Consider the following 27,254-nt stretch of genomic DNA (forward strand, 5'->3'; position numbering starts at 1 on the left):
AATGTAATTGGGTAGATTAAAAAAAAAAAATCTACTTGCTAAGTGGCGGCAGGAGAACACACACACACACACACACACACACACACACAAACACACACACAAAGGTTTAACTTATGCAAGCTTTATCAGCCAATGGCTCTTTCTTCTGGCAGAAGATTTGAAGGGGAAGGAAGACAGATGAAGGTAAACGACTGGAGAGGATTAGAAAAAGGGGTATGGTTTGGAAAAGTCACCCAGAACCCTCGGTCAGGATGAGAAGGAAAGACTAATTGTTGGGGACTGCATTGGATGAGATTTGAAAACCTGAGAACTTAAAAGTGGAAGACAGGCTAATATTCAAGACAGAGATTAGTGCAGAAACATTGTGCACGAGTTAATAAGAGTGAAAAGCTAAGTGCATTGTATGAAACAGTGTTGGCAGGGGGGGATGGTGAAAAATAGACAGGTCAAAACATGAAAGATGTAGAGAACTAAAATGGAATGAAGGAAGGATTAGTTACTGTGAAGAAATGCTGAGATGGAGGAAATTAATGTAAATTAAGGCCAGGTGGTTGGCAAGACCCAAGGACATGTTGTATCGCTAGTTCCCACCCGTGGAGTTCTGAGAAACTGCTATCTGGGGAAAGAACCCAGAGAGTGCATGTGGTGAAACAGGCACTGTGGTCATGACTGTCATGTAGTAGAGCATGCTTCGCAACAGGATGCAGTATGTTGCTGGTATACACCCTTTGCCTGCGCCCATTCAATTCATCCTGACTGATAACTGGGTGGTAGTCATATCGATGTAACAGGCCGAACAGTGTATACATTAAAGCTGATACATGATGTGTTGTTTCACAGGTGGCTCTCCCTTTGATAGTATATGTTTTGTCAGTGATAGGGCTGGTATAGGTGGTGGCAGGAGGGTGCAAAGGACAAATCTTGCAGCAGGGATGGTCACAGAGGTAGGAGCCATAAGGCAGGGAGATGGATGCAGAAAGAGCATAGGGTCTGAAAAGAATATTGGGGAGATTGGGAGAGCAACAGAAAGCTATTCTAGGAGTGGTGGGTAAAATCTCAGACTGAATGGATCTCATTTCAGTGCAAGATTTTGGGAAGTCGTGGCCTTGTCAGAGGAGTTGAGTAATACATTCCAGACCAGGATAATAATGAGTGACCAGTGGTGTGCTCCGAAGTTGTTTTTTGGAGGGATCAGCGGTACCAGGACTGGATGTAATGGCTCAGGAAATCTGCTTTTGAACTAGACTTTTGGGGTAATTAGGTCCAGTGAAGGCTGAGGTGAGAATGGTGGTGTATTGCTGTGAAGAGTCTGCATGAGAACAAATATGTTTGCCTCGAACACAAAGGCTATATGGGAGGAAATGTTTGACGTGGAAAGGATGGCAAGTGTCAAAATATAAGTACTGTTTAATGTGAACAGAAGTGCATAGAAGGCCTTCAGTGTGGATGAGATCAACATCATGGAAAGTGGAATAGGATTTGGAATAGGACCATGTGAAATTTAATTGGGAGATGGTATTAAAGAGATTCCAGGAATTTTAACAGGTCAACCTCCATGTGACAAAGATGTCATCAATGTATCTAACACAAACCAGAGCCTGAAGGCTTATGGATCCCAGAAAATCTGCCTCTAAGAGATCCATGAAAAGATTGGTCTGGGAAGGATCCATCCTGGTTCCCTTGGCTGTAACCCTGATTTGTTTGTATGTCTGCTTCTCAAAGATGAAGTAACTGTTGGTAAGTACAAACCTGATTAAGGTGAACAAGAAGGATGCCATAGGTTTGGAATGAGGTGGATGCTGATTGAGGAAATGTTCAGCAGCAGTCTGACCACGTGCATGGAGGATGTTGGTATAAAGGGGGATGGGATCAGTGGTGACAAGCAGGGTGTGTAGTGAGAGTGGGACAGACATGGATTTCAGACGCTCCAGGAAATGGTTGGTAGCTTTGATATAGGAGGGAAGTCTTTGTACTATGGGTTGAAGGTGTTGAGCAACTAAGGCAGATGTACTTTTGGTGGGTGCCTTGAAGCCAGCAACTGTAGGATGGCCAGTATGATTGTGTTTGTGGTCTTAGAAAGAAGGTAAAAGGCGGATATCCGTGGTTTGGGTAGGGTAAGAAGTTCTATGGGTTGAGGTGTAAGTCCTTTTGAGGGGCCTGAGGTTTTTACGGGGGACTACAAATAAATTTGAATCACAGGATGGGATCTTGATGGTAGATGGTCTTTGTAAAGTTATCATACAGCTGCCATACACCCTCACTAACATACTTCTTTTGGTCAAGTACCACAGTGGTAGATTCATTGTCTGCTGGGAGGATAATGATGGAGTCATCAGGTATTAGGGAATGTAGAGCGTGGAGTTCTGCAGAGGACAGGTTAGTGTCATGTTGTAGGTACCTGAAGAAGGGTTGTGAAGCAACACTGGGTGGATCTAGTTGAGATTGTGGTTGTAACTGCTCAAGGCAAGTTTCAATGTCAGGTTCGCTGTCGGAAAGGTTTTGGGGTGGGATTGCAAAGTGACATTTCCAGTTGAAATTAAGTGTAAAGGAAAATAGGTCTTTCACCAAAGCAGCATTTTTAAATATATAATTAGGGTTGAAAGTGAGATTTTTTGGTGAAATTCAGTACTGTTGTGACTGGTTATTGTGAGTATGAGTTATTATTGGTGTGGGAGAGTGGTGAAGGCTGTTGGATGTTGGCCAAGCTCTGTTTGTAGGACAGGAATGGTGGTTGATTGTGTGGCTGATTGGGGAACTGCAGAGGGACAGGAAGGAAAACACCACTGTCGATGTAGTTTAGGAGAAGGTGGGATATCTTTTTGAGGTGAAATTTGGCATGTTGCTGCGGTCTGAATTTGGCTTGCTCACCTTAATCATCTTTATACTTACCAATAATTACTTCACATTTGAGAGACAGACATACAAACAGATCAGGGGTATGACCACGGGAACCAGGATGGCTCCTTTCTGTGCCATCCTTTTCATGGGTTGCATGGAGGGGACTTTCCTGGGGTCCAGAAGCCTTGAGCCCCTGGTTTGATTTAGATACATTGATGACATCTTTTCCATTTGGACACATGGTGAGGCTGACCTTTTATAGTTCCTGGAATCTCTTAATACCTTCTCCAAGTTAAATTTCACATGGTGCTGTTCTGAATCTCTTGCCACTTTCCTTGAAGCTGATTTCATCCTCATATCACACCTATATGAGTCCTCTAACTGACAAAACATGCACTATCAAAGGGCGAGCCACCTGTGAAACAGCACATGTCATACCACCTGTTGTGTAAACACTGTTTGGCCTTTTACATCGACATAACTACCACCCAGTTATCAGTCAGGATGAAGGGGCATAGGCAGAAGGTGTATACCAGCAACATACAGTATCCTGTTACAAAGCCTGCTTGTGACCTCAGTGCCTGTTTCACTACATGCGCCATCTGGATTCTTCCTGCAGACACCACTTTCTCAGAACTCTGCTGGTGGGAACTAGTGCTACAACATGTTCTCGCCGCCCACCTGGCCTTAATTTACATGAATTTCTTCTATGTCCACATTTCTTCACAGTAACTACTCCTTTCTTCACTCCATTTTAATTTCTACATCTTTCATTTTCTGACCTGTCTATTTTTCGCCGTCCCCCCTCCCACCTTGGTTACATACAATGCACTTAGCTTTTCACTCTTATTAACTAGTGCACATTGCTTCAGTAGTAATCTCTCTCTTGCAACATTTTTATAATGTTCCGATTGTGTGTTCTCTTCTCAGGCTTTGTACTACTACCTAGGATTTGACACCCATGTACGAGAGGTGTTCAATAAGTAATTCAACACATTTTTTTCATCAGCCAATTTCAATTGAAAAAAATGTGGAATTTGTCTTGAGACATTGTGGAATATTCCCGCTTCAGCCTTTGTAGTTTCATGAAGTTCCGATAACCTTCAAAATGAATCTGTAACGGAGGTGTGTTTCAAGCACAGAGCTATCACTTAGTTTTTTGGAGGAAAACCAGAGCATCACAGATATTCAAGGCACTTGCAGGATGTCTGTGGAGACCTTGACTGAACAATTGCAAAAAGATCACACAAACCTGTCCGATCTCGTGCATGTGAGCAGAGCTGTGACTCTTGCAGTTTTGGAACATGCAGACACTCTCACTCAAGGTGATCAACAAATGACAACCAAGCACCTTGCTACACAACTGGGCGTCTTTGTTGGTACTGCTGACACCCTCGTCCACCAGTTGGGATACTCAAAAGTTAGTGCCCACTGGGATCCTCGCCGCTTAGCAGAAGACCATAAAGAGTGGCAAAGGGCCATATGTGCAGAATTTCTTCTGCATTATGAAGCTGATTAAGACAATTTTTTGTCAAACATCATCACAGGTGTTGAGACATGGCTCATTTACTTAGAACCAGAAACGAAATGGCAATTCATGGAGTGGTGCTATACTACCTCTCCTCCAAAGAAAAAGTTCAAAGCCACACCCTCAGTCAGTAAAGTTGTGGCTATGATCTTCTGGGACTGGGACTGTTTTATGTCCTTCCTTGTGATGCAATGATCAACTCTGCACTGAAAAGTACTGTGCTGTCCTCAGGTAACTGAAGAAATGATTTCACTGTGTTCATCACTACAAAAATGCAAATGTACTTCACCTTCTTCATAACAGCATAAGGCCACACACAAGTCCGCACATCTGAGAGGATCTCACAAAACTTCATTGGACTATTATTCCTCATCTACTCTACAGGCAAATCTCACACCTTCCGACTTCCATCTGTTTGGCCCATTGGGGAATGCATTCAGCGGGAAGCAGTACATGGATGAGGGATGGGCTATTGATGCAGTAAGATGTTGGCTCTGACATCGACCAGTAGATTGATACCATGCGGGCATACATGTCCTGTCAGTAAGGTGGCGTAAGGCCTTCGAATGAATAGAGGTTGTTGTTGTTGTTGTCTTCAGTCCTGAGACTGGTTTGATGCAGCTCTCCATGCTACTCTATCCTGTGCAAGCTTTTTCATCTCCCAGTACCTACTGCAACCTACATCCTTCTGAATCTGCTTAGTGTATTCATCTCTTGGTCTCCCTCTACGATTTTTACCCTCCACGCTGCCCTCCAATACTAAATTGGTGATCCCTTGATGCCTCAGAACATGTCCTACCAACCGATCCCTTCTTCTGGTCAAGTTGTGCCACAAACTTCTCTTCTCCCCAATCCTATTCAATACTTCCTCATTAGTTATATGATCTACCCATCTAATCTTCAGCGTTCTTCTGTAGCACCACATTTCGAAAGCTTCTATTCTCTTCTTGTCCAAACTATTTATCGTCCATGTTTCACTTCCATACATGGCTACACTCCATACGAATACTTTCAGAAATGATTTCCTGACACTTAAATGAATACTGGATGTTAACAAATTTCTCTTCTTCAGAAACGCTTTCCTTGCCATTGCCAGCCTACATTTTATATCCTCTCTACTTCGACCATCATCAGTTATTTTGCTCCCCAAATAGCAAAACTCCTTTACTACTTTAAGTGCCTCATTTCCTAATCTAATTCCCTCAGCATCACCCGACTTAATTAGACTACATTCCATTATCCTTGTTTTGCTTTTGTTGATGTTCATCTTATATCCTCCTTTCAAGACACTGTCCATTCCATTCAACTGCTCTTCCAAGTCCTTTGCTGTCTCTGACAGAATTACAATGTCATCGGCGAACCTCGAAGTTTTTATTTCTTCTCCATGAATTTTAATACCTACTCCTAATTTTTCTTTTGTTTCCTTTACTGCTTGCTTAATATACAGATTGAACAACATTGGGGAGAGGCTACAACCCTGTCTTACTCCCTTCCCAACCACTGCTTCCCTTTCATGTCCCTCGACTCTTATAACTGCCATCTGGTTTCTGTACAAATTGTAAATAGCCTTTCGCTCCCTGTATTTTACCCCTGCCACCTTTAGAATTTGAAAGAGAGTATTCCAGTCAACATTGTCAAAAGCTTTCTCTGAGTCTACAAATGCTAGAAACGTAGGTTTGCCTTTCCTTAATCTTTCTTCTAAGATAAGTCGTAAGGTCAGTATTGCCTCACGTGTTCCAGTGTTTCTACGGAATCCAAACTGATCTTCCCCGAGGTTGGCTTCTACTAGTTTTTCCATTCGTCTGTAAAGAATTCGTGTTAGTATTTTGCAACTGTGACTTATTAAACTGATAGTTTGGTAATTTTCACATCTGTCAAAACCTGCTTTCTTTGGGATTGGTATTATTATATTCTTCTTGAAGTCTGAGGGTATTTCGCCTGTTTCATACATCTTGCTCACCAGATGGTAGTTTTGTCAGGACTGGCTCTCCCAAGGCCGTCAGTAGTTCCAATGGAATGTTGTCTACTCCGGGGGCCTTGTTTCGACTCAGGTCTTTCAGTGCTCTGTCAAACTCTTCACGCAGTATAATATCTCCCATTTCATCTTCATCTACATCCTCTTCCATTTCCATAATATTGTCCTCAAGTACATCGTCCTTGTATAGACCCTCTATATACTCCTTCCACCTTTCTGCTTTCCCTTCTTTGCTTAGAACTGGGTTTCCATCTGAGCTCTTGATATTCATACAAGTCGTTCTCTTATCTCCAAAGGTCTCTTTAATTTTCCTGTAGGCAGTATCTATCTTACCCCTAGTGAGATAGGCCTCTACATCCTTACATTTGTCCTCTAGCCATCCCTGCTTAGCCATTTTGCACTTCCTGTCGATCTCATTTTTGAGACGTTTGTATTCCTTTTTGCCTGCTTCATTTACTGCATTTTTATATTTTCTCCTTTCATCAATTAAATTCAATATTTCTTCTGTTAGCCAAGGATTTCTACTAGCCCTCGTCTTTTTACCTACTTGATCATCTGCTGCCTTCGCTACTTCATCCCTCATAGCTACCCATTCTTCTTCTACTGTATTTCTTTCCCCTATTCCTGTCAATTCTTCCCTTATGCTCTCCCTGAATCTCTGTACAACCTCTGGTTCTTTCAGTTTATCCAGGTCCCATCTCCTTAAATTTCCACCTTTTTGCAGTTTCTTCAGTTTTAATCTACAGGTCATAACCAATAGATTGTGGTCAGATTTCACATCTGCCCCTGGAAATGTCTTACAATTTAAAACCTGGTTCCTAAATCTCTGTCTTACCATTATATAATCTATCTGATACCTTTTAGTATCTCCAGGGTTCTTCCATCTATACAATCTTCTTTCATGATTCTTGAACCAAGTGTTAGTTATGATTATGTTGTGCTCTGTGCAAAATTCTACCAGGCGGCTTCCTCTTACATTTCTTAGCCCCAATCCATATTCACCTACTATTATTTCCATCTCTCCATTTTCCTACACTCGAATTCCAGTCACCCATGACCATTAAATTTTCGTCTCCCTTCACAATTTGAATAATTTCTTTTATTTCATCATACATTTCTTCAATTTCTTCGTCATCTGCAGAGCTAGTTGGCATATAAACTTGTACTACTGTAGTAGGTGTGGGCTTTGTATCTATCTTGGCCACAATAATGCGTTCACTATGCTGTTTGTAGTAGAGGTTATGTTGGAAAATACTGTTTTGTATTGAAAAGAGTGGGGAGTGATGTGGTGTGTTGGAATCCAGAATAAAACCAACCTGAATCGGAAAATAAGTGTTACATTACATACTAAATGCCACTTGTAGTTTCAGGAAATATGTTTTTGTACCTGGCAGAAAACAATTTTGCAGGGCTGTCTTGATTCATGGTGTCAAACTGAGTGAGGATTGCCTGTAATTGTCACATTCATCTCAGGGATGATCAGTTTGGGTTCCTGAGAAATGTAGAAACACCTGAGGCAAAGTTATATTTTGAAGCTTTGTAAAGCACTTCTAATGCAATTTGAAATTATTATCAATTTCTGTTGGGAAGTGCAGTCCAAAACAGAAAATTGTCTGTAATATCTGCATATCCTTTCTCTTTTCCAGAAAGCTGTAAATTTACTTATTTTGGTGTAGATTAAAGTTCCTTGGTGGCATGTGCAGCATTGAACTCTCATAACCTGAAATTGCTTTTGTTAGTAGTCATACAGTTCAAAGGGGAACACCACATGCAAAATTTTTCATGAATGCACATTTACTAAAATTAGGCATTTTCATTGGTGTGACAACCAGTATCTGTCAATTGAAAGTTCTTTATGTACTGTTCCACCTGTAAATCTAGCTACAGTTATTCTGCTGATTTTCATTCAGGGCAATGTCATTAAGCAATCAAGTAAAGCACCCTTACTTCTTGGTGTTATAAACAAGAATAACATTCAGTGGTCAGATTATCTACACAGTCCATTCTTGTTGTCTATACTTAGTTCATTTGTACATAACATTACTTTACAGTCCACTAATGTACATTCAGTATTTAGTGACACTGAACCTAACCGTCATTCACATCACAGTTTATTAAAATTAATGCAGTATGTCATTATCTGTTGCACAAATGTGTCCTGTTATTCACAGTAGAACAGTTAACAAAATGCTAGTCTTATGCAGCCTGAAGTAAACATTACTATACACAGTGAGTTACTGGTTTTCATTAATGGAAATACCACAAAAATGCTAATGTGAGCAAAATTTTAAGTGTACTTTCATTTAGCTGTCAGTTTGATGGTAACAGTACACAGACTTTTTACACAAGTCTTATTGTCTTGCATCTAACCGTGTACTCATTATCCGTAGGCCATACTTATGTGATTGCTGGACATAGACTAATGATTTTTGGGATGAGAGGGGTACCCACTGACTGGTGTGATGATTTTCTGTGATTGTGAGAACACCATTGTATTTTATAAAATTGTAGAGTGGAAATTTTGCTAAAGCAGATACTCTATAGCTTTCAAGAAGAACTAGCTTCAACTAAAATATTTTATTAACAAAGTAAAAAACATTGCTGACTAAATTGTATACCTCCACTGTAAATTACCTATGTACAAGTAAAGGTGCCATATTTGAAACTAACTGTTACTTGTGGCTGCACTTACACATTAGTAGCATTGTTATGATGAGTAATGGCGAGAAAGTAAGCAAGTAATTTATAAATATCTGCATATACAGGGTGTCCCATTTATCTTAAGCACCCTAAACAACTGTTTGTCCAGATGCAAATTACAAAACGTTTCAAACAAATGTTCTTTAACCATCAGGGGGACATCAGTCAGCATGATTCCTTTGTTGTAGCTTTGTTTTTTACAAAGATATGAACAGTGGTATGACCTTTTTAAATGGCAGCCTGTATTTTTTATTTGTCGCTTCATTTCCTCTCCTAAAGACTTAAACAAAAATGTATTGCAATGTATCATTCACTGAAACACAACATTATTAATTACATAACACAACATTGATTTTGAGCCTGGGATCACAAACTTGTCCACTTGCTGGAGTTGTCAGAAAACAAATGAAAACCAAGTAAAAACATAACACAAATTTGACTTTGAGTCTCCTGTACCATTGCCCAGGAGTAGAACATTCATAGGTGCTCATAGTGGTGACCCTGGACACTGATACACTGGTGCACTTGTTGCATGAAAGAATTATGTACTTCTTCCAGTGTTGCCTGCTGAAGAGAATTAAAAGAAAGCATGATACATTCCTGCATGTCCTCTGGAGTTGTTGGAATATCGTGATAGACAACGTCTTTAATACATTCCCAAAGAAAAAAAGTCCAGAGGATTTAAATCAGGAGACCTAGCAAGCCAAGTAACTGTTCCTCCTCGACCAGTCCATCTGGCAGGATACCTTCAGTTCAGAACACGACGTGCACGCAAGGCACTATGTGCTGGACATCCATCGTGTTGATACCACATAAGCATTATGGCTCTTAGCAGCACTTCATCCAGAAGAGGAGGAAGAACTCATCTGAGGAAGATGGTGTACACTATGCTGTTTAGACTACCATTGATGAAATAAGGGTCAATGATTGTAGTTCCAAGCATCCCACACCAGACATTAAACCGAGCGAGGTGGCGCAGTGGTTAGACACTGACTCGCATTCGGGAGGACGACGGTTCAATCCCAGTCTTTACTGTACGTCTACTCCACACAACAATGTTTAAAAGGACTAAACTACTATACTAAATTTACCTGTACATCAGAAAACAGTACTGCAATTACTGTTCTACTAACTTACATCCACCATAGATAAGTAGCGTTTCTGCCTTCTCTTCATTGGTGTACATTCAACTCACACAACTCTTCAACTGATGATGGTTGACAGAATGATGGGTGTGCATTCTACTTATGTTTGCATTTGTCCTCTGTCAACGTCAGCATGTGGATGTGTTCCATTACCTAGAGTACCTGCACCAGTGCTGGGAGCATCAGCGTCAATGTTGTATTATGTAATTAATAACATTGTGTTTCAGTGAATGGTACACTGTGATACATTTTTGAATGGTCTTCTGGAGAGGAAATGGATTACCAAATAAAAAATATAGGGTGCTATTTAAAAAAGTCATACCGCTGTTCATATCTTTGTAAAAAGCAAAGCTACAACCAAGGCAATCATGCTGATTGGTGTCCCCCTGACGGCTAAAGAACATTTGCTTGAAGCATTTTGTAATTTGCATCTGGACAAACAGTTATTATGGTGGTCAAGATAAATGGGACACCCTGTATAGTGGCAAAAATAGTCAATTTCTGACAATATGAAGTAATTGGATAGATAAAAAATCTGCTCACCAAGTGACAGCATTTTTTTGTTGTATTAGTCCATGTGGCAATCATTCCTTCTTATGTAACCCCCTGGTCAGTCTACATTGTCATCTGTCTTGTTGAAACTGCATCTGTTTTCTACCTTATGTGCTAGTCCATTCATTTATTTATTTGTACCACCCTGCTGCCACTTGGTTAATAGATTTTTTATCTATCCAGTTACTTTGCATATATAGTGATGTAGATATGTATATGTGTGTGTGTGTGTGTGTGTGTGTGTGTGTGTGTGTGTGTGTGTAATTGTTTGTATTGCCAGTATATAGGTACATAATTAACAAGTTTGTATTATTTTGCTGTATGACAAATCTTAGTTAAAAAATACCAAAAGCTCAAAAATTTTTATTCCTTATCAATTATTTATTGCACAAACTTAACACACACTACACTCGTTCATCCTCTGTTAGAATATTGCTGCGCGGTGTGGGATCCTTACCAGGTGGGATTGACGGAGGACATCGAAAGGGTGCAAAAAAGGGCAGCTCGTTTTGTATTATCACGTAATAGGGGAGAGAGTGTGGCAGATATGATACACGAGTTGGGATGGAAGTCATTAAAGCAAAGATCTATTTACGAAATTTCAGTCACCAACTTTCTCTTCCGAATGTGAAAATATTTTGTTGAGCCCAACCTACATAGGTAGGAATGATCATCAAAATAAAATAAGAGAAATCAGAGCTCAAACAGAAAGGTTTAGGTGTTCGTTTCTCCTGCGCGCTGTTCGGGAGTGGAATGGTAGAGAGATAGTATGATTGTGGTTCGATGAACCCTCTGCCAAGCACTTAAATGTGAATTGCAGAGTAATCATGTAAATGTAGATGTAGAGTTGTATAAACAACATTTTTAGTCTCATCTCCTTCTGCAAAGACGTAAAGATTTTGTGGCAGCTGGATACAGGTGAGCATGACATAGATTTTCCATGAGAGAAAGGTAATTTTACTATATGCACACTGGCAAATTTGAGTTTTTACCATTGGACTATATTTATTGTCATTCCAAAAGCAGTTTTTATTCAGAATTGAAATGGCAAATTTTTCAGTATAATTAGGATTTGTGAAATCAAAACACTTTCTCCTTTAGCTGTGACACTGATTATAATAGCCCTAACAGTATTTTGGCCCAGATATGTAACTTGTAAGTGTGCACTGTTATGCACTCTGGTCGCATCAAGATTTCTCCTTAAGAGGACCAGAACACTAACCTTTAACCTCAATTTATATGAAGGCACTCCTCACAATTTCAATTAGTGAAAGAACTCTGTAGGGTATGAGGTGACTTGTTCAGTCAGATATTCCACAATATCTCCTTCTCCTTGTGACTTTTTTTTTTCATTTATCTCTCCTACAAATTCATTAGTCAGCACCAAAACTGTCCACCAGGAACCATTCTTTATTTCCCATATTCACTTGCAGTTCAAGATAAAATTAGCTACTCCACCTTCTCTTAGCTGAACAGTGGTGTTTCCCTTCCTGTCCCTCTGCAGCTCCCTAAACAGCCACACCATCAAACACCACTTCTCTCCTACAAACCGAGCTTGGCCAGCCTCTTTGACATCCGGCAGCCTTCACCACTGTCTTCCAGACCAAGAATAACCCATAATCACAAGAACCTGTCACAACAGTACAGTGTCCTTAGCCTCTCATCTAAACCACTCTCCCCTCCTCAATTATCTGTATTATCTAAGGCTCTTACTTTCAGCCCTAAACCTGCATTTTATCATGCTGCTTTGGTGAAGGACCAACTTTCCTTCACATGTAATCTCAACTGGAAATATCACTTTGCAAACCAAATCCAAACCCCTTGCAACAGCAAATCTGACATTGAACCCTGCCTTGAACAGTTCCAGTCACAATATCAACTTGATCCACACTACTTCCTCAAAATCATTCCTTACAAACTTACCAAGAACTCCTCACATCCAGCATTGCTTCGCAACCCTTCCTCAGGTCCCTACATGACCCTAACTTGTCCTCTGCAGAACTTCAGGCTGTACATTCCCTAATACCTGATGACTCCATCATTATTCTCCCAGCAGACAAACGATCTGCCACTGTGGTACTTCACCAAAAGGAGTATGTTAGAGAAGGTCGTGGCCAGCTGTCTGATAGCTCTACATTCAGTGTCTGCCGTCAAGATCCCATCCCTGTGATTCAAGCTGACTTGCAGTCCCTCCTTAAAACCTCAGGCCTCTCACAAAGACAAACACCTCAACCCATAGAACTTCTTACCGCATCCAAACCATGGATCCCCACCTTTTACCTTCTTTCTAAGATCTACAAACACAATCATACTGGCCATCCTACAATTGCCGTCTTCAAGGCACCCACCAAAAGTATATCTGCCTTAGTTGATCAACAACGGCAACCCATAGTACAAAGACTTCCCTCCTATGTCAAAGATACCAACCATTTCCTAGATCGTCTGAAATCCATTTCTGTCCCACTCTCACTACACACCCTGCTTGTTCCCCTCTTTACCAACATCCTCCACATACGTGGTCAGACTGCTGCTGAACATTTCCTCAATCAGCATCCACTTTATTCCAAAAGTATGGCATCCTTCTTGTTCACCTCAACCAGCTTTGTACTTACCAACAATTACTTCATCTTTGAGAAGCAGACATACAAACAAATCAGGGGTACAGCCAAGGGAACTAGAATGGATCCTTTCTAAACCAGCCTTTTCAAGGGTCACTTAGAGGCAGCTTTTCTGGGATCCATAAGCCTTCAGGCCCTTGTTTGTTTTAGATACATTGATGACATCTTTGTCACATGGACTCATGGTGAGGCTGACCTGTTAAAATTCCTGGAATCTCTTAATACCATCTCCCAATTAAATTTCACATGGTCCTATTCCAAATCCTATTCCACTATCTGTGATGTTGTTCTCGTCCTGACCCAAGGCCTTCTACACACTTCTGTCCACAATAACCCTACTAACAAACAACAGTACTTACCTTTTGACACTTGCCATCCTTTCCACTTCAAACATTTTCTTCCATACAGCCTTGGTGTTTGAGGTAAATGTATTTGTTCTGATGCAGATTCTTTACAGTAATACACCACCATTCACACCTGAGCCTTCACTAGACCTAATTACCCCACCAGTCTAGTTCAAAAGCAGTTTTCCTGAGCCATCACATCCAGTCCTGGTACTGCTGATCCCTCCAAAAAACAACTTTGGAGCACAGCACCTGGTCACTCATTATTATCCTGGTCTGGAGTGTATTACTCAGCTACTTTGACAAGGGCACGACTTCCTAAAATCTTGCACTGAAAAGAGATCCATTCAGTCTGAGATTTTACCCACCACACCTAGAAGATCTGTTTGTCACTCTCCCAATCTCCCCAATATTCTTGTCAGACCTTATGCTCCTACTGCACCTATATCCCTACCTTATGGCTCCTACCACTGTGACCATCCCCACCACAAGACTTGTCCTTTGCACCTTCCTACCACCACCTATATCAGCCCTGTAACTGACAAAACATATACTATCAGAGGGAGAACCATCTGTGAAATGACTCATCGGCCGGCCGGTGTGGCCGTGCGGTTCTAGGCGCTTCAGTCTGGAACCGCATGACTGCTACGGTCGCAGGTTCGAATCCTGCCTCGGGCATGGATGTGTGTGATGTCCTTAGGTTAGTTAGGTTTAAGTAGTTCTAAGTTCTAGGTGACTGCTGACCACAGATGTTAAGTCCCATAGTGCTCAGGGCCATTTGAACCATTTGAAATGACACATGATGTATCAGATGTTATGTATACACTGTTCGGCCTTTTACATTGGCATGACAACCACCAAATTATCAATTAGGATAAATGGACATAGAGAGTGTATACTGTCAACAGGGAATATCCTGTTGCAAAGCACGCTTTATAACGTGACAGTCTCAGTACCTGTTTCACCTCAAGTGCCATCTGGATTCTTCCCCCAGACACCAGTTTCTTAGAACTCCTCAGATGGGAACTTGCACTACAACATATCCTTGGTTTTTGCCACACACCTGGTCTTAATTTACGTTAATTTCTTCTGTCTCAGCATTTATTCGCGGTAACTGATCTTTTCTTCACTCCGTTTTAGTTTTATACACCTTTCATTGACTTACCCATCTGTTTTTCACTGTCCGTCTCCCATCTATGTTACATACAATACACTTAGCTTTTCATTCTGATTAACTTGTGCAGTTTTTCCTTCTCATCCTGTCCGGTAAGTGTCCCCTGACCTGTGGTTCTGGGTGACTTTCCCAAAATCCATCCCTTTCCCTAGATGTCTCCAGTCCTTTTCCTTCACCCCTCTTCCTTCTTCTTCAACCCTTCTGCCTGAAGAAGGAACTACTGTCTCCGAAAGCTTGCGTAATCATAACTTTCTTCTTTGTGTGTGTTCTGGTGCTGCGTGGTGAGTAGATTTTTTTATCTATCAAATTAAATTATTTTGTCAAATGTTGATTGTTTTCATTGTTATATTTCCACAGATATTTTTCTGTAAAAACTGTCCAGCTTCAACAGGTGGTATAGTAATTCTTTTTAAAATTTCAGAAACCATGTGCATGAGTAAACATTGGATTTGCACTGCCACTGAATAATGTATAAACATTCCAAGTCATAAGCATTCCTACTTCACCCTTTTTTTAAGTAGCCTTTGTTATTCCTTGGGGTTCAAGCTCTGTACCAAATTTTATCAAAATCAGTTCAACAGTTTAGTCGTGAAAATGTAGCAGTGAGAGTTACTATTCCATTTATGATTTGAGTATGGATTATGTTCATTTAGTCAATTCTTTAATTAATTGATTTATTGAGTAATGATGGATTGTATCTGGTTCTAAAAAATAAGGGCAACAAAATTATAAACTCAAATCCTGGAATTAACATGTATGCTGACTCAGATGGCAAAAGTAATTTTGGATAAGTTAGAACTTTAATTGCAGTTATCTTTCCAATTAATTTATTTTCAGAAAAATGAATCAGGTTGTTGGAAATAGTGGAATGATTATTTTCTAATGATTGGTGTCAGCACTTTCAAATCTACTGATTAGTTCATACTATTTTTACCATTACATGTTACTGTAATAATTTGAGTTATCAGTCACTTTTCATTTATACAGTTTTCAGTGAATAGCTTACAGAGACTGTTATGCCTTGTTGGAAGACATAGGGTAAAAGTGAGAGAACTTAAGCAGTGCTCAGTTTACCTTACCACCTGACTTTATCATTCCTCTTCCAAGTTAGTAAGATGTTATGGTGTACTGACTGTTACTTAGGTAGATATTTTCATATTTTATGTGGCACTTGGTTTTTAATATTGTACAAAATGGCTGGTTAATACTCTCTTCTCTCAGAAATTTGCTGTTGACACAAATCTGTTGAAATTTATTGGCTTAATTTTTTTAATTTTTCTTGAGGAAGTGTTTTATATTTATTACCTGTACATGCTGGTGAGATTTTGGATGTACACTTATCTGTGCACTTATGGTTTAAATGATTTGGCTAATAGGTTGTTATTATAGTGTTGTTCCTTGACTCTCTAAACCCCACATATCTATAAGTGAAAATGGTAGTGAGTACATTTCAGTGAAAGCTAAAATAATTATGGTCATCAGTGTTGCAGCAAAATAATGTATTTTGCAATTTAAAGTAACTTTCAGTGTGCATATATGAAAAAAAGATGCTTTTTGTCCTTCTTTCCTCCACAAGCACCTTATAATGTGTAGTGAAGGGTACTATGTGCACCATTGCCATTTCTTCACTTTCAGTTCCATTTGTGAATGACATGTAGGTAGAACGACAGTCAATAAGCCCCCCCATGAACCATGGACCTTGCCGTTGGTGGGGAGGCTTGCGTGCCTCAGCGATACAGATAGCCGTACCGTAGGTGCAACCACAACGGAGGGGTATCTGTTGAGAGGCCAGACAAACGTGTGGTTCCTGAAGAGGGGCAGCAGCCTTTTCAGTAGTTGCAAGGGCAACAGTCTGGATGATTGACTGATCTGGCCTTGTAACAATAACCAAAACGGCCTTGCTGTGCTGGCACTGCAAACGGCTGAAAGCAAGGGGAAACTACAGCCGTAATTTTTCCCGAGGGCATGCAGCTTTACTGTATGATTACATGATGATGGCGTCCTCTTGGGTAAAATATTCCGGAGGTAAAATAGTCCCCCATTCGGATCTACGGGCGGGGACTACTCAAGAGGATGTCGTTATCAGCAGAAAGAAAACTGGCGTTCTACGGATCGGAGCGTGAAATGTCAGATCCCTTAACCGGGCAGGTAGGTTAGAAAATTTAAAAAGGGAAATGGACAGGTTGAATTTAGATATAGTGGGAATTAGTGAAGTTCGGTGGCAGGAGGAACGAGACTTCTGGTCAGGTGACTACAGGGTTATATACACAAAATCAAATAGGGGTAATGCAGGAGTAGGTTTAATAATGAATAGGAAAATAGGAATGCGGGTAAGCTACTACAAACAGCATAGTGAACGCATTATTGTGGCCAAGATAGATACGAAGCCCACACCTACTACAGTAGTACAAGTTTATATGCCAACTAGCTCTGCAGATGACGAAGAAATTGAAGAAATGTATGATGAAATAAAAGAAATTATTCAGATTGTGAAGGGAGACGAAAATTTAATAGTCATGGGTGACTGGAATTCGAGTGTAGGAAAAGGGAGAGAAGGAAACATAGTAGGTGAATATGGATTGGGGGACAGAAATGAAAGAGGAAGCCGCCTTGTAGAATTTTGCACAGAGCACAACATAATCATAACTAACACTTGGTTTAAGAATCATGAAAGAAGGTTGTATAGATGGAAGAACCCTGGAGATACTAAAAGGTATCAGATAGATTATATAATGGTAAGACAGAGATTTAGGAACCAGGTTTTAAATTGTAAGACATTTCCAGGGGCAGATGTGGACTCTGACCACAATCTATTGGTTATGACCTGTAGATTAAAACTGAAGAAACTGCAAAAAAGTGGGAATTTAAGGAGATGGGACCTGGATAAACTAAAAGAACCAGAGGTTGTACAGAGATTCAGGGAGAGCATAAGGGAGCAATTGACAGGAATGGGGGAAATAAATACAGTAGAAGAAGAATGGGTAGCTTTGAGGGATGAAGTAGTGAAGGCAGCAGAGGATCAAGTAGGTAAAAAGACGAGGGCTAGTAAAAATCCTTGGGTAACAGAAGAAATACTGAATTTAATTGATGAAAGGAGAAAATATAAAAATGCAGTAAGTGAAACAGGCAAAAAGGAATACAAACGTCTCAAAAATGAGATCGACAGGAAGTGCAAAATGGCTAAGCAGGGATGGCTAGAGGACAAATGTAAGGATGTAGAGGCCTATCTCACTAGGGGTAAGATAGATACCGCCTACAGGAAAATTAAAGAGACCTTTGGAGATAAGAGAACGACTTGTATGAATATCAAGAGCTCAGATGGAAACCCAGTTCTAAGCAAAGAAGGGAAAGCAGAAAGGTGGAAGAAGTATATAGAGGGTCTATACAAGGGCGATGTACTTGAGGATAATATTATGGAAATGGAAGAGGATGTAGATGAAGATGAAATGGGAGATATGATACTGCGTGAAGAGTTTGACAGAGCACTGAAAGACCTGAGTCGAAACAAGGGCCCCGGAGTAGACAATATTCCATTGGAACTACTGACGGCCGTGGGAGAGCCAGTCCTGACAAAACTCTACCATCTGGTGAGCAAGATGTATGAAACAGGTGAAATACCCTCAGACTTCAAGAAGAATATAATAATTCCAATCCCAAAGAAAGCAGGTGTTGACAGATGTGAAAATTACCGAACTATCAGCTTAATAAGTCACAGCTGCAAAATACTAACACGAATTCTTTACAGACGAATGGAAAAACTAGTAGAAGCCAGCCTCGGGGAAGATCAGTTTGGATTCCGTAGAAACACTGGAACACGTGAGGCAATACTGACCTTACGACGTATCTTAGAAGAAAGATTAAGGAAAGGCAAACCTACGTTTCTAGCATTTGTAGACTTAGAGAAAGCTTTTGACAATGTTGACTGGAATACTCTCTTTCAAATTCTAAAGGTGGCAGGGGTAAAATACAGGGAGCGAAAGGCTATTTACAATTTGTACAGAAACCAGATGGCAGTTATAAGAGTCGAGGGACATGAAAGGGAAGCAGTGGTTGGGAAGGGAGTAAGACAGAGTTGTAGCCTCTCCCCGATGTTGTTCAATCTGTATATTGAGCAAGCAGTAAAGGAAACAAAAGAAAAATTAGGAGTAGGTATTAAAATTCATGGAGAAGAAATAAAAACTTTGAGGTTCGCCGATGACATTGTAATTCTGTCAGAGACAGCAAAGGACTTGGAAGAGCAGTTGAATGGAATGGACAGTGTCTTGAAAGGAGGATATAAGATGAACATCAACAAAAGCAAAACAAGAATAATGGAATGTAGTCTAATTAAGTCGGGTGATGCTGAGGGAATTAGATTAGGAAATGAGGCACTTAAAGTAGTAAAGGAGTTTTGCTATTTGGGGAGCAAAATAACTGATGATGGTCGAAGTAGAGAGGATATTAAATGTAGGCTGGCAATGGCAAGGAAAGCGTTTCTGAAGAAGAGAAATTTGTTAACATCCAGTATTGATGTAAGTGTCAGGAAGTCATTTCTGAAAGTATTCGTATGGAGTGTAGCCATGTATGGAAGTGAAACATGGACGATAAATAGTTTGGACAAGAAGAGAATAGAAGCTTTCGAAATGTGGTGCTACAGAAGAATGCTGAAGATTAGATGGGTAGATCACATAACTAATGAGGAAGTATTGAATAGGATTGGGGAGAAGAGAAGTTTGTGGCACAACTTGACCAGAAGAAGGGATCGGTTGGTAGGACATGTTCTGAGGCATCAAGGGATCACCAATTTAGTATTGGAGGGCAGCGTGGAGGGTAAAAATCGTAGAGGGAGACCAAGAGATGAATACACTAAGCAGATTCAGAAGGATGTAGGTTGCAGTAGGTACTGGGAGATGAAAAAGCTTGCACAGGATAGAGTAGCATGGAGAGCTGCATCAAACCAGTCTCAGGACTGAAGACCACAACAACAACAACAACAACAACATCTTGACTTTCACTGTTTCCACTTTTGTTTATTTTGTGAGCCAGAACATTATGACCACCTACCTAATAGCCAGTATGACCATATTTGGCATGGATAACAGCAACGATGCAGTGTGGCATGGAAGCAATGAAGCCATGGTAGGTCACTATAGGGTGCGATTGACGCGCCACATCTACACACGCAAGTCACCTAATTCTCATAAATAGTGGGGGGGTGGGGTGGGGGAGGGGGGTGGGATGAGCTCTGACACTACGTTCGACCAGGTTCAGATCTAGCGAGCTGAGGGGCCAGCACGTGAATTGGAACTCGCCACTGTGTCCCTTGAACCATTCCATCACATTCCTGGACTTGTGACATGGTGCATTATCTTATTGAGAAATGTCACTGCCATTGGGAAACATGATTGTCATGAAGAGGTGTATATGGCCTGCAACCAGTGTACAATACTCCTTGGCCCTGATGGTGCCTTGTACGAGCTCCACTGGAGCCATGGTTGTTGCCCATGTGAATGTTCCCCAGAATATAATTGAGCTACCACCAGCTTGTCTCATCCTGCAGTACAGGTGTCAAGGAGCTGTTCCCTGGAAGACGACAGGTTTGCATCCTCCCATTGGCATGATGAAGAAGATATCAGGATTCATAAGATCATGCAATGCTCTGCCACTGCACCAATGTTCAGTACTGATGGTCACGTGCCCATTTTAGTGGTAGTTGCTGATGTTGTGGTGCTAACATTGGCACATACATGGCTCATGAGTTGCAGAGGCCCATCATTAGGAGTGTTCAGTGCACAGTTGTACTCTGCCCAGCATTAAAGTCTGATGTTAGTTCTGCCACAGTTCACCGCCTATCCTGTTTTACCATACTGCCCAGCCTACGATGTCTGACCATGTGTAATGAGGGGTGGCTACTCAACCCCTTGATGTCTGGACATTGTTTCATCACATGCTGAAGACACTTATCATAGCACTCCTTGAACACCCAGAAAGTCGTGCAGTTTTCGAAATGTCCATGCCGAGCCTCAGGGCCATCACAATCTGTCCTTGATCAAATTCAGACAGATCATGTGCCTTCCCAATTCTACACACAAACAGCACACTCAGTGATGCTACATGCATTGCGCATGTGGTGTACCAGCAATCACTCCTTGCCAGGTGGCACTGCTATTGCGTGGCCATTTTATATCAATAGTAGGTCGGTGGTTGTAATTTTTTGGCGAATCGGTGTATGTTGCTTGACTCTTTTTGCATGCTCTTTCAGAACAAAAATGGCAGTACTTATGTTATGCTAGTTAGTGTAAAATGTAGTAATTTAACACTGTATAATTATTTGTTCAAAATCTGTTTGGCATGAAATATTTGATGAAGAACTAATACACTCTTTATAGACCTGCTGTTTTCTCAGCGTATGGCATCACAGAGGTTTCATGTTGGGCATCCCTCCAGCGTGTTGAGCTTGATGCAGAAGAAGCAATGGCAGTACCTCTTGGCAAACCTCTGTCAGAAACATTGATGGAAGTACGAGATGAACAAGGAAATATTTTGACTGTTGGAGAAGGTCACATGTATATTGGTAAGGCTAAAACTGAAGTATGATAGTGACCTCTTAAACATCCATTTGTTTGTTACTTTATTGTTACTTTTTCTGTTGGACACCCATATGGAGACAGTGACATTTCCTCCTGTTGTATTGGGGATAAGAAGGACTACAGGTCCTAAATACCATGTATATGCGGAGCGACTCTGTGTTTCACTGTATGCTCGTAGCAGGTGTATGTCCCTTCTATCAGAAGAATAGGAAAGTAAAAGGAGGATTAGCTATAGATTTACTGAGTTGTAGGCTGTTTGTAAGAGAGAAAAATTCATGTCTCTATGAAGATTCTCTCTACTAGAACTGAATATACAGGGTGTTACAAAAAGGTACGGCCAAACTTTCAGGATACATTCCTCACACACAAAGAAAGAAAATATGTTATGTGGACATGTGTCCGGAAATGCTTACTTTCCATGTTAGATCTCATTTTATTACTTCTCTTCAAATCACATTAATCATGGAATGGAAACACACAGCAACAGAATGCACCAGCGTGACTTCAAACACATTGTTACAGGAAATGTTCGAAATGTCCTCCGTTAGTGAGGATACATGCATCCACCCTCCGTCGCATGGAATCCCTGATGCGCTGATGCAGCCCTGGAGAATGGCGCATTGTATCACAGCCGTCCACAATACGAGCACAAAGAGTCTCTACATTTGGTACCGGGGTTGCGTAGACAAGAGCTTTCAAATGCCCCCATAAATGAAAGTCAAGAGAGTTGAGGTCAGGAGAACGTGGAGGCCATGGAATTGGTCCACCTCTACCAATCCATCAGTCACCAAATCTGTTGTTGAGAAGCGTACAAACTTTTCGACTGAAATGTGCAGGAGCTCCATCGTGCATGAACCACATGTTGTGTCGTACTTGTAAAGGCACATGTTCTAGCAGCACAGGTAGAATATCCCATATGAAATCATGATAACGTGCTCCATTGAGCGTAGGTGGAAGAACATGGGGCCCAATCAAGACATCACCAACAATGCCTGCCCAAACGTTCACAGAAAATCTGTGTTGATGATGTGATTGCACAATTGCATGCGGATTCTTGTCAGCCCACACATGTTGATTGTGAAAATTTACAATTTGATCACGTTGGAATGAAGCCTCATCCGTAAAGAGAACATTTGCACTGAAATGAGGATTGACACATTGTTGGATGAACCATTCGCAGAAGTGTACCCGTGGAGACCAATCAGCTGCTGATAGTGCCTGCACACGCTGTACATGGTACGGAAACAACTGGTTCTCCCATAGCACTCTCCATACAGTGACGTGGTCAACGTTACCTTGTACAGCAGCAACTTCTCTGACACTGACATTAGGGTTATCGTCAACTGCACGAAGAATTGCCTCGTCCATTTCAGGTATCCTCGTTGTTCTAGGCCTTCCCCAGTTGCAAGTCATAGGTTGGAATGTTCCGTGCTCCCTAAGATGCCAATCAATTGCTTCGAATGTCTTCCTGTCGGGACACGTTCGTTCTGGAAATCTGTTTCGATACAAATGTACTGCACCACGGCTATTGCCCCGTGCTAATCCATACATCAAATGGGCATCTGCCAACTCTGCATTTGTAAACATTGCACTGACTGCAAAACCATTAACCTGTTGATGCTATGTACTGATGTGCTTGATGATAGTACTGTAGAGCAACACAAGCACCGAAGTCAACATTACCTTCCTTCAATTGGGCCAACTGGCGGTGTATCAAGAAAGTACAGTACATACTGATGAAACTAAAATGAGCTCTAACATGGAAATCAAGCATTTCCAGACACATGTCCACATAACATCTTTTCTTTATTTGTGTGTGAGGAATGTTTCTTGAAAGTTTGGCCGTACCTTTTTGTAACACCCTGTGTATGCCCATCCCATTAATTTGATATCACAGGTTTATATTTTATTTTTATAAAAAACTGAGTAAACTTATATCTGAGGTTGTGTGATGGCTGAATAATCAAAAGACAACTACTGTTCAGCGTGTTCATTAATCTACCAGCCTTATGAAGAAGAAGAAGAAGAAGAAGAAGAAGAAGAAGATGGGGAGAAAATGAAACTGCTGCATTACTAAAGACCTGTTTGTTCTGGCATTAATGCACAAATGATTTTTGATTTATGTTATTACAGTTTTCATCAAAACTGGACTGCTCATCAGGAGCTGATGAGAAAATGATTACATACATATTCTTGTGCTCCACTGGGAAGCTCCTTCATAGTCTCGTGGAACACGTGGTGCAGATATGTTTTGGGCATTGGAAGGAACATTTTAGGACTGAAATGGGTGCTAGTTTGAAGATGACTACCACTGAACATAATTGATACACAAATTTGCAATATCATTTGTTATTTTCTTCCTACATGGCATTTTCCACTAAAAGGCCATAATACAAGTTAATAAATCAGTTAGACACTAATGCAATGAACAAATAGTTCAGTAATAATCTGAGCAGTCTTGTTTCTTTTGTGTTGATGATGTATATCTGCAAGCTTCGTCAACTGGACAAACAGGAGATGCTTATGAAGAAATCTAGTAGATGTTCAACCGTTTTGAGCATAAATTGCATTGAAACTTTGATTCCTCCTCCTCCTATGACTACTACTACTAATACCTCTACCTCTACCACTACGACTACCACACTACCACTACCACTACCACTACTAATACTACTTCTGCTATTATGTCTGCAGCTAAAAAAATTAATAATAATGATAATAAAGAGTTTAGTCAGTTGAGAATTCAACGTGCTGAGGAAGACACTAAAAGAAGCTAGCATTTAATTTTCAAGCTTTGAGTAACTAATTTAGCCAGCTGAGAATTCAAGGTACTGAGGAAGACGGAAAACTGAGCTATCATTTCATTTTTTTGCTTTGAGTGATGCACATCTTTGCTTTATGCAATGTGAATTCTTCACAGAGAAAATAATGACAAGAAAAGTACCTCAAGTAACTAATGAAATAAATAAGGGCACCAATGTGAAACAGTGCACTGCATGAAGCATATGTAAATTAAAGTGAATGCTTAAAACTTATATAACTTAACATATCAGTCAACAGAAAAGTTAATTTATAAACAGCCAATAGGGCTTTCAAAATAAAAGTTCCATGTTTATGACTTAACAGTCTTCAGATCATGTAGTTCTGTTATTCAGCTGATTATTGCTTTAGATTTAATGAAAAATCAAGTATGGGATATAGTTATCTATATGAAGGTAGATCGTTGCTCATAAAATAGAAAAGCCACTGAGCACCTGCAACAGAGCATGGTGGTATTCTCCACCTTGTTCTTACACCAGTCCTGATATCCATATAAATTTTTTTCTTTTTCTGATCTTTTTTAATTCATAATGCATATACCATAATTACATAAAATAACTAATTTCTTATTGATACTGAACTTTATTATTCATAACATAATTTATCGATTATTCACGGCAGTAGCATAAACGGTCCACATTGAAATACTTTATGTAAAGAAATGTCGTAAATTTATAAAACCTGTAAACTGTGTGCACATCAGATTTCTACCATGCTAATAATTCTCTGTTGTAGCTTTGACATATCTTAATTGAAAGTTCTTATCCTTCTCTTTCAAAAAAATGTTTTAGTTTCTCCAAAACTGCAATATTTCAAAAGTTATTCATATTCGAAAGTATCATATTCCAGAATGTTCCATTCTTAAAATTCAGTTGTTTCTAAAATCTACTATTATAGTTTTGTAGCCCCAATTTTTCTGATTCTTAAAATAACATGTTAGTTTATGAAACATCCAAATTGTAAAATGTAACTCTCCAGCAACTTCTTGGTGGGCTTTGGAAATCTTATTGCATGTTAAAACTTCCCTCTCATAAAATAGTTTCATTTATACGAATATAAAAGGACACAGCCTTTAGGTAAACAAAATTTATGTCACTGCCAATTACATCTTTGTTTCTTTTACATTTTCTGTCTTTTATGTTAATTCCAGAATGTAATTCAATATGTTGCTGCTTCTGTAATTGGTGTGTCTACTACTAAGTGTCACACAATAAGCCACGGCAGTCAAAACCAGGTAGTTGATAAGGAAATTTCTATGTCAGTTGTCTTCAACTAGCACAGTCACTATGTTGTTAGTCATTCAGTATATGATAATCATAATATAATGTTCAGTGTCAGTCAGTCTGCATCCAGGAGTAAATATGTAAAGTTTTATTCAAAACAACTTTTTATTTGTGATGTCAATTCTTAGTGTTCCATAAGCTAATAACAGCGTATGTAGCTTTCTGACCTGTGATGTCAAATTGAAATAGTTCATGACAACCAAAATGATTGTCTAAAGTGCTTATGAACAATAAATATGAAAAAAGTGAAAGTTAGTATAATCTAGGTTGAGTAGAGGGTGGTTATATTAAAATTTTGCTATTTTAGAGGGGCTACATGAAAAACGAATGATTGTAGATCAATGGAACTTTGTGGAAACATTTATAAAGACATGTAGAAGAGAAATAATGAATAAACCATTGAAGGAAACACATTTTAATTCCAACCTGACAGGGTAACATCTGTTAACTGTGTACTATATTTACGTTCCAGGATACAAATGATGCTCAAGGTGATGACCGTCTGCATCCACAACAGTGTGGAGCCACCCTAGAGATACCATTTTACAATTGTTCACAGCACTTTTTGAACAGTTGCACATGCAATGTTCAGCTGTCATGACACAACTCATGCATTGTTTGGAAATTGCACATTTTGTCCAGCATTCTCAGCCATGGCAACAGTATCTTCTTCAACAATTTGCAGCACAATTGGCTTTCAGCCACTCCCAGGAGCAGTTACCAAATCACCAGTTATTTTGAACTTCCGAATCATGTTATTCAGCACTGGTATGAAAAGAGGACCTCTCTGTATTCCTTTAATGCGTCAATACTTACAAACAGCAGCAGCACTATTGCTTTGTTTTGATAAAAACAGCTTTATGAGTAAAGTTTTACTCACCTTGTCCAGACCCATGTTGACTGTCTCTAACTGTACTGCACTCTGATGCTTCTGTTTCAACCCTAAGTTGAGGTATCAGTACCGATGCCTAACAGCAAATCATGATTCTAAAATTGCTTACAATGCAAATCCTGTGATGCACAGTATGAACATTGTTCCGATAAAGTTTGGTACTCATATGGTAAATAGTTTTCTGCCTACACCGGCTCAAGTAATGAAGGTTTAATTAGAAACACTGTGTAGAATCATTTGATAATGGGTCAAAGTTACTAATAATCGTCAAGAAGAAGTAAAGCAAAAGAAGAAATTTGATGAGACTTAGGAGCCACATGAAACAGGTCGGTAAGTTACAAACAGACAGGCACACCAAAAGGATGACCAAATGTTAAACTTTTGAATAGAGCCATCATATCAAATGGAAAGTTCAGTTGAGAAAACTGTTAAATTTACAAGGAGACATTATGACTGGTAATTACTTATGTTCAGGAACTGAAATTCTTATCACTGCAAAATGGAAAATACTAACCCTAGCTTTTGATATGTCTATGTCTCTAACAAGACACACACACACACACACACACACACACACACACACACAGAGAGAGAGAGAGAGAGAGAGAGAGAGAGAGAGAGAGAGAGAGAGAGAGAGAGAGCGAGCATTACTGTTGTCTTCTGGCACTGCAGCCTGACTGGGCATAGTGTAGCAGTGTTCCCTTGGATATGTGGGAGAACGCGGAGGGAATGTAGGATGAGCGGAGGTGGGAACAGTGTGGTAGGGGATTAAAAAAGATTGTGCTGGTGTGCAACTTGATGGCACATGGAAGGGCT

The 27,254-nt window shown here is 40.1% G+C and overlaps 1 protein-coding gene across 2 annotated transcripts in view; it reads left to right on the forward strand.

Moving 5' to 3' along the window:
- Positions 1 to 27,254, forward strand: part of LOC124790061 (beta-alanine-activating enzyme) — a 180,208-nt gene that overhangs the window by 36,257 nt on the left and 116,697 nt on the right. For both annotated transcript variants that reach the window (XM_047257624.1, XM_047257625.1), the window contains exon 4: positions 21,243 to 21,427. In XM_047257624.1, the coding sequence (XP_047113580.1) occupies positions 21,243 to 21,427 (185 nt within the window). The remainder of the gene's footprint in view (positions 1 to 21,242; positions 21,428 to 27,254) is intronic.

Source organism: Schistocerca piceifrons, chromosome 3, assembly GCF_021461385.2.
Source record: "Schistocerca piceifrons isolate TAMUIC-IGC-003096 chromosome 3, iqSchPice1.1, whole genome shotgun sequence".
Lineage (NCBI taxonomy): Eukaryota > Metazoa > Arthropoda > Insecta > Orthoptera > Acrididae > Schistocerca > Schistocerca piceifrons.